The sequence below is a fragment of the Marasmius oreades genome, chromosome 9 (assembly GCF_018924745.1).
Source record: "Marasmius oreades isolate 03SP1 chromosome 9, whole genome shotgun sequence".
NCBI classification, from domain to species: domain Eukaryota; kingdom Fungi; phylum Basidiomycota; class Agaricomycetes; order Agaricales; family Marasmiaceae; genus Marasmius; species Marasmius oreades.
Window position 1 is genome coordinate 2,937,559 of NC_057331.1, and position 9,557 is coordinate 2,947,115.

The window sequence follows — 9,557 nt, forward strand, 5'->3', positions numbered from 1 at the left end:
CGGAACCCGAAATAAATCGCCGTCCTGTAAGAACAACAGCTGCGAAACCCGGACCCGGTGGTTGGAGAATGATGAACAACATGAACGTGAAGGCTCATCATATCAAACCCCGAAAGGACGCCGCGTTCGCCGGATTTGTAGATGAGGAGGAAAGATTAGAACCAGGGGGAGTCCTGTTCAATCTAGAGGAATTAATTGCGGAAGCGATGGTCGCCGTAGAAGACGAACCAAGTGTAGAGGAAGCATTGACTGGACCCGAAGCGGAACTCTGGAGACCGGCCTTTCAAGCCGAATACGATCAGATCGAAAAGATGGAAACCTGGGATCTAGTAGAGCTACCCAAAGGTGTCAATCTCGTCGGATCTAGATGCGTCCTCCGGAGAAAACGGGATTCCGAAGGAAAAGTTGCCAAGTACAAGGTGAGAGCAGTAGCAAAGGGTTTTACGCAGAAATTTGGCATAGACTACACAGATACGTTCGCTCCGACGGTGCGTCCGGCGACGATCCGTACACTACTTGCAGTCGCCACAAGTCTCGGAGCCGAAATTGACCACGGAGATGTCAAAAACGCCTATCTCTATGGTACACTGCCACCGGACCAGAAAATCTACATGGAACTTCCTCCGTACTACTCCGAATTTAAATCCATTCCAACCCACCTTCACGGAAAGCGAATAGTATGCCGACTTAAGAAATCCTTATACAGTACAAAGCAGGGAGCACACGAGTGGACCCGAGCGAAGGAGGAGAAAATTTGCGGAACCATGCACTACACCAAATGTAATGCGGATGAAGCCGTTTACTACAAATTTGATGGTACAGTTTGGAGCATTATAGCCAGCGCTACAGACGACTTTGTTTTCATCGCGGACTCCAAAGAAACTAATGCACTTGCAAAGAAACAAGTTGGCGAGCACTTCGAACTCGTTGACCTTGGTGCGTTTAATTGGTTTCTAGGAATGAGCTCATCCCGGAACCGAGAAACCCGAAAAATCTACCTGGACCAACATGCGTACATTGACCAAATTGTAACGCGTATGGATCTACAGGACGCTCGGACCGCGGATACTCCGATGGAACCCGGAATTGATCTTAGTCTCGAATCTCCTGCCGTATCACCGCATCCATTAAACTCCGACGAAAAATCCCTTTATCGTGAAGCAATTGGCTCACTGATGTATGCAAGTATCATGACTCGCCCGGATATCACATTCGCCGTTAATACCCTTTCTCAATTTCTTGAATCTCCCCGAACAACTCACCTAAACGCCGTTAAACGTGTATTCCGTTATTTGAAAGGAACTCGGGACGTTAAGCTCGAACTCGGAGGAGACAAATTATACCTGTCCGGATACTCGGATGCCGATTGGGCGTCGCACACGCACCGCCATTCAATCTCAGGATTCGCATTTTTTATTGGATCCGGAGTGGTCTCCTGGAGTACGAAAAAGCAACCTATCGTTACGCTTTCCAGCACGGAATCCGAATATGTCGCGTTAACTCACGCCAGCAAAGAAGCAATTTGGCTCAACAAGTTGTTATCCGAGCTAAGACCGATTTTACCAAACGCCGACAGCGGATCCGACGCAATGGACTTATACTGCGATAATCAAGGTGCTATTCGTTTATCAAAGGACTCTACATTTCATGCACGCACAAAGCACATAGACATTCATTTCCACTGGATCCGTCAAACAGTTTCACAAGGACAAATTTCTTTATCTTATGTTCCGACCGACTTAATGATTGCAGATACATTTACGAAGTCCCTGTCTCGGGCTAAATTCGTACGCTTCGCATCCATGCTCGGACTTACTTTTGATTAGTGTTCATCTTGAGGGGGAGTGTTGTATATCAAAATAAACACGTGGTATTAATCTCCGTTAGTCTATATAGTTACTGAATACGTACAACCACACCTCAGTGTCTAACCGTCACTGAGGTGTAAGTCGTCTTCTCTTCTTTTCCCATATTCAGAAGTACTCATCTTATCCTCTATAGTATACTCTCTTTAGGTACTATATCTTAATACAAGTGTCTAACCGTCACTGAGGTTATACTCTCTTTAGCCACTCTCTCGCACTCCGGAGCTCCGACGGACTCCGACGTTTCTCCGTTCTTACACTCTATTCAACACTGCGCATCACAGGATTATGGTAGGATTAATCTATCTTGGTGAGATTAGTGTAGAATTAGGTGCCAATAAAATTACATAGGATTATATAGGATTAACAAGGATACTATTATGTAGAATTAAATAGAATTATAATGTGATTAATCCTTATTTTTGTTGGTTGGGATTGTACTTGCTTCTCCTCAGGTTATGATAGATTATATTGTAGTGATAGGATTAATTTACAGTGCGAGAATCTACTGAATTTTGAGTCTAGGATTAATCATATGTAGTGCAATTGTTGTTCAAAACGACGCCGTAGCGACGTTACACCGAATCATGGCCAACGAAATGAAAACAATTTTATCCCATTTCACCACACAACAAAGGGACACGAGCAACAAACTGGACGAAATACTGAAGCAAAACTTGGACCTTACCAAGAGGATTAGAGACGTCGAGAACAAACTAGTTGAAGCAAACAGGAAGAATGACGCCCTGAGACAGTCGGTATCAGAACTGATGAACGCCGGGATAACGACCCAAGAGGTACCTCGTTCAAACCCGAAAACGAGCCAGGAGAGAAGGAGAGAAGCCACGACGAACGAAACCAGTCAGACCAACAAGACGCCGACGACCAACCACCAGCCCAACAAGAAAAAGAACACCACACCAGAAAAGGCCACTGCAGCACACCACCCATCGAGATTGGTAGTACGCTTCAAACCGGACGGCATCAAGGAGTACAACAAGATCAGTCCCGAGGAACTCACCAGAAACATTAACGGCGCCATGCGGAACGCGAACATCATGAGAGCAGGCCAAGGCATCCCAACCAAAGATCCTCCGCTGGTCGTAGCAGCCCGCTACACAGAAAGAAACTCCAGCCTGGTGATTTCAACTCGCGAAGACCAAACAGCGGAACAACTCATGGACTTCTTTGACGACTTCAAAGGAGCCCTGGCTATAGATATAGGCAAGTACAAACTGGAGGCACACGCTGACAAAAAATGGTTTAAGATACAGGTAGATAACGTGGCCACTCTGGACTACTATGGCGAAGTGCTAGAACCCGATTCCATTCAGAAGGAACTGTCGACGAACAACCCATCAGTGCAGGAACTGGAGAAGACAGGGCATCTATCAATGCCACCGAGATGGCTGATACCTGCAGAGGAACTAAAACGACAATCGAGAAAGAGGTCCTCTTTCATCTTTGCGACGGACGTTGAAGAGGCGGCAGTAAAAATCGTTAAAGGAGGATACTTAGCGCTATTCGGACAATACTGTGGAGTTCGCCCCTTCCAAGATAGACCACCGGTACAACAATGCAACGATTGCTGGAGATATGGTCACTTCACAAAGACCTGCAAATATACAAGAACATGCAGATTATGCAGCTCCGAAGACCACGACGAGAACCAGCACCAAGCCATCTGCTCTAACTGCCGAGCAGAAGCGACAGCGGAAGACCTTGACGACGTAGATATGGCTGGCGAATGCGTTCACCACACTAAGTGTGGTAACTGCTATCGTGCTGGCAACACTGAGGATTTGGGGCACGCGGCAAACAGCAGAGAATGCCCTATCCGAAAGAACCTGTATGGTACGGTGCGAAGTGCGAAACAACGAGAAGACGGCGATCAAGAAGGGGAACCCGTACCAAGTCATGAACAAAAAACCCCACAAACCCAGGAGAAAGAATGAGGCAAGCGGCAATGCTATCCCGACCTCCAACCGCTACACCATCCTCGACCCGGACATGAACACAGATGCGCATAGAAACCCGAACAAGGGTTTGACCCAGGAGAACGACCAATCTCAGATGCCAATATGATCCACACGAGAACCAAGATAAGCACGCGGCCAATCAAAGTTGCACAACTAAATGCGCAAAAGAATAAGCAGAACACCCTTTCCATCCTGAATGAAACGAGTACACCGTTTGACATCCTTCTATTACAGGAACCACCGTGGTCAAAAATAGGCAGTGACAAGAAAACAGGAACCAAGAAATACGGTTCAATCAACATGACAGGCTGGACCCCAATCCTACCAATACCAGGTCGAAGTGACGACAACCCCCGACCCACAATCATGACGTATGTCCGAAAAAGAGAAGACTTCAAAGTCGAACTACGCACGGACATCATTGAAGACCCGGACATACAATACTTGGACGTACACCGGACCAACCAACCAACGGTAACGATAGTAAACGTCTACAACATCCGTGAACAAGGAGAAAACTGTGCTCTTAGACGCCTGCAAAGATCCAACATCCCATTCCCCAACCCAACGATAATCTCAGGCGACTTCAACCTACACCATACAATGTGGGCTAATGGCCAAGGAGAAAATGACCCTCTAACGCGAGAGGTGGGAGAATGGTTCCAAGACAACAACTGGACCCTCATGAACAATAAGGGAGAAATAACGCATCCAGCCAGACACCCGGGAGAAAGGGCATCAGTCATTGATGTATCATTCGCAAACAGTGAGGCGATTAACAGAGACACCTTCCGGAACTGGTTTGTTGACGAGAAGCTAGCGGGTACATCCGACCACTTCGGAATCCAGTTCAAAGTAGACACCGAGGAAGCCGAAATTGACAACGTAGCAGGAGTAAGGTACAACCTCAAGGCGGTTAAGGTCGAAGAATTCAATGAAGCACTAAGGAACATGTTAGAGGACGAAAAAGAAACCCTGGCACCACTGCTAAGTCCCGAAACTCTCTCTCATGAATCAATTGACTGCTACGAGAGTAAACTAACCTCAATACTACAGGAAGCCCTGGAAGAAGTGGCCAAGCCAAAATTACACTCACCGCAGGCCAAACCATGGTGGGATAAAGACATGGACGAAGCCAAAGAGAATATCGCAAAAGCACGCTCAGAACAAGTACTACACGAACGACTGACAGGAACATGCAGTCCCTCAATAAACGGAAAGATAAAAAGACTTCGAAACTGGTTCAAAAAACTAGCTAAGTACAAAGTGCGAATGTGGTCAAATGACTTATTAAAAGACGCAAAAGGCCATAGTATCTTCGACTACACGGAGTGGGCAACAGGTAACCGTAACTACCCGACTCCACCTATCTACCGGGGAGACGATCAACCGATGGCAGTCACACATGAGGAAAAATGCGAAGCAATCCGAACAGCGCTATACCAAGAGCCGAAAGACCTCCCAGGTCAAGTCAGACCGGATCTCAGCCTCCGCCAAGAGCATGACATGGAATATATAGAAATCACCGACGACGAACTTGAGGCAGCACTTAAAGAAACAAGCAACACGTCGGCACCAGGCTACTCACAGATCTCTTACCAATGCATCAAATGGGCCTGGTCAGAACCTAGCGGCAAACGGTACATATCTGCACTCATCAAAAAATGCCTGCAAGCCGGATACCACCCCAAAAACTGGAGGAAAGCAATAGCGGTAGCGTTACGAAAACCCGGGAAGAGAGACTTCGCGAAACCAAGATCATACAGGCTGATAACACTCCTAGAATGCATGGGTAAACTCCTGGAAAAGATAGTCGCAAGACGACTAACATACAGAGCCGGAAAGCTTGGACTTATCCCAGACCAACAATTCGGAGGACGATCCCACAGCTCAGCCAAAGACGCTGTACTCACATTTGTGAACGACGTACATGCAGCATGGAATCACGGAAAGGTGGTATCTGCCCTTACATTTGATATCAAAGGTTACTTTGACTTTGTAAACCACAACAGATTACTCACAGAATTACGTGAACTTGGAATACCGCTAGAAGAAATCCAATGGGTGGCAAGCTTCCTCACAAACCGAGAAGCAGCTGTTTGTCTGGATGGTGTAAGGGGACAAATGAAAGAAGTAAAGAATGGGATACCTCAAGGCTCACCCCTATCACCGATACTTGCCGCAATCTACTCAGCAAAGTTACTAAAAGTTCTAAGCAAGGAGAGTATATCACCGCCATCTGGCTACAATGCATCTACGCTCACGATGTTCATGTACGTAGATGACGGAAAAATTTTCATAGCTTCCGACTCGATCCAATTCAACTGCAAGGTTCTAGAATGGGCCTACTATGAAGTAGAAGGCTGGCTGAAAGCAGCAGGACTCTCACCTGATGTGGACAAGAGAGAATTGATGCACTATGTGAAGAGGAGGCAAAAAGGAGAAGAGGCGGAACCAGAATCGATTGTCTTCAAGCGAGACAAAGATGGAAAACGACGAACAGTCACACCCCAGACAACAGTCCGCTGGCTAGGCGTACACTTTGACCGTCACCTACGATTTGACAAGCATGTGAAAATTGTTGCTGCATCATGCCATGCCGCTGTTGGCAACCTCACGATGCTTGCGAACACAATTCGAGGCCTTCACCAAACCAGTATGCGACAACTATACATATCCTGCGTCCTCCCGAGAATCCTATTTGCATGTGCAGCTTGGTGGAAAGGCATGCAATATCAAGCAAACCCGCTCGAAAAAGTCCAAAACCACATGTTGAGGCTCATATGCGCAGCCTTCAAGACCACCCCAACCAAAGCCCTCCAGATAGAGGCCTCCATACCCCCAATCAAACACAGTGTTGAATTGAGGCTGAAGAAGAACGCCATCCGCCTGAACAAACTTCCGACCTCACACCCCTTACTCCGACGCCTCCCCGACACATGGCGATCAAACATGCCCCCAAGTGATCCACCCCCACTGCCACAACGAAAATCGAACTCTAAAGTTGATGCAAAAAAGTCGACACCCCTACTCGAAACGGCCAAACGCACATCACCGACACATGAGCGTATAGACCCATACCTTGAAGAACCTTGGGGACGATCTGTAAAAAGCTTCCCGGACCAACTCATGACAAGACTCGCAAAACCCAAGGATGAAGAAGGCAAAGAAGCAGCGGCAAGTGCACACAAGCAGAAGGTGAAATCGCTAGAAGGGGACCCATGCACACTGTTGATTTATTCGGACGGATCCCTAATGAGAAAAGGAGGGTTCCCATCAGTGGGTGCAGCAGCAGTCGCATTTTACAAAGGGAAAGAAGTTAGACACTGGAAAATGGGACTAGGGAGAAGAGCGGAAGTTTACGATGGCGAAATGGCAGCTCTCAGCATGGGTGCAAAAATGGCAATTGACTTGTGTACAAGCAGGCCGTGGATAACCAACATCCTCTTCTTTGCAGACAACAGCGCAGCCACACAATCCATCTTCTCCTTACGAGCACAAGCTGGACAGTTATATGCCAAGAACTTCTACAAGGACATTACGGGATTTTTGGACAGACGAAAAGCGAACCATGTCTCCATTGAGTGGTGCCCAGGACACCAAGACATTCAAGGAAACGACAGGGCAGATGAACTGGCAAAAGAGGCAACATTGCTTACCTCCTCAGCCCCAGTGACAGTATCCCAATCAAACGCACTACACAGAGCAAAAGCGAGCACACTAAGGAGCTGGGTCAGAGAATGGAGAAAGGAAGTGAAGGAAGGGCACTTCGCCATAGCAAATAGGCTTGAGCCAAAGCTTAAACCAACAAAACGGTTCCAAACGACACAACGTGAGATTTTCGGGAGACTCGTTCAGTGTCGGACAGGACACGCGTTCACAGGCGAGTACCGGAAACGATTCCACAAAAATAAGAGCGTTGACTGCCAGTGTGGCATACCATTACAAACTAGGGAACATATCATCAGGGAATGCGAACTATACGAAGACCACCGCGACGCCCTACGCGAAGTATCGCGAGATATCTCACTCGCAGAAATTCTGGGCACGGAAAAAGGAATTCAAAGCCTAACAAAGTTCCTCGAGGAATCAGGAGCTTTCACATTCTCGGGAAAGCCCAGACAGGACGAAGAAACACCGATACTAGAAGAAGTCGAGTGGGGAGATGAAGAAGACATGGTATGGGACGACGGCGGTTAACGTTAAACCGCCACAACCATCCCCCACAAAAAGAGACGGACGTACGGTTATGGATATATGGTTTATGGTTTGGGATATGGTTTATGAAATTCAAGCACCTCGGTGCAAAGAGATAGCAGATGCCCTGGAAGAGAGGCGCGAATCACGACAAAAGAACGCTTAGAACAGAAATCCTCCACACACAAGCTACACAAAACATCGACAGCGCCGTAACAGGCACCATCCAGAACTCGAACAGAAGTCAACTGGCGCAGAATGCGCCCGTGCGTCTTAGTACTAGACTACTTGTATCACGGTAAACTATAGAAACAAAAAAAAAAAAAAAACAAGAACAAGAGGCAACACTGCCACGTGACTGCCACCTTGTTTCTTGACCACCGTGACCGTCTCTCAAATTTACAATCTCTTCGATGCTAGTAAATAAGCTCTTATGATGATATCAAACAAGCCTTTGTGGTCGAGGTCAAGAGCTAGTGGGTGACCTGGTTTCTGGTGAGTTCTCAACCTATTCACAATGCTTTTAATTGATCAATTCACTTCATATTCAGCGAATATCTGTTCTGATGAACGAGCAAGGAGTGTCATCCTGGAAATCTATTCAAAAAGACAGCAACCTATACGCTCGAAGATGACGGTTTAACGTCGACGATTATCTTTTGGGCCTTTATGATATTTTCGTCTCTCTCGTCAGTTTCCTCCTCTTATCCGTCCGCGAAACTCGAGATTGACCAAAATACTCAGGCACTAAAGTTTGAAAAATGTCTATTTTAGTGGGAGGTTGGCGTTTGGTTTCTTGTGTGGGTCCGACTCCTTGGGGGAAGGGAGAAGGAAGGGAAGGCCAGGCTACGCGGATTCAGGATTGTTGTCGACCCTCCTGGAAGTTGCTGCATCTCTATGCATCACAATTGGCCTATAAATCAAGAAGCAGCACTGCTCTTTTTGTGAATGTATTGGAGGGGCCTTTTCTCTCTCACTGCCTTCGGATTTTCGGACACGAGTCAAAATTTTGCAACCGGCGCTCAGGTCCTTCCTCGCAACACCACCTCATGGTCGAGTCGCTTAGTCGTACACGGCTCTCATATTCCCCTAAAACCTTCTTCCCACTTCGTACTCCATTCACGGTACCCTCTTCATCACTGTAACCACCGTTATACGGAAGGGGATTACACTCCCAACCGCCATTCGAACCTGTATTTGAACTCGCGAGACTCGCTATTCCCAGTTGGTCTCTACTTGGGGCTCAAGAACGCGAATGGGCGATGTTCCACGGCATATTTACCGCGGTCGTGACCCTCCCTTTTCGGAAGCTTCCCATATCTACTCGTGCACGGCATACATGTTGGTACCGGATTTGAATACCTGGTGGCAAGATTGTTAACTGGAAGGAGGGAAACCCGCCCATTTCTGAACCCTCGGTTCCTCCATCATCCATGCTACGACCCAAGTGTCTGCTCATGTTCATTTTGCTGCCGCCCCGTGCCTCGGGATATTCTACCGTCGAACCACGGTCTTT

General features: G+C 47.3%; 1 protein-coding gene across 1 annotated transcript; it reads left to right on the top strand.

Annotated features, from left to right (window-relative positions):
• Positions 1-2,452: 2,452 nt before the first annotated feature.
• Positions 2,453-3,820, top strand: E1B28_013801 (uncharacterized protein; the record flags this gene model as incomplete). Its single annotated transcript, XM_043158979.1, has 1 exon — positions 2,453-3,820. One exon carries the CDS (start codon positions 2,453-2,455, stop codon positions 3,818-3,820), a length of 1,368 nt encoding a protein of 455 aa, XP_043004334.1.
• Positions 3,821-9,557: the final 5,737 nt, after the last annotated feature.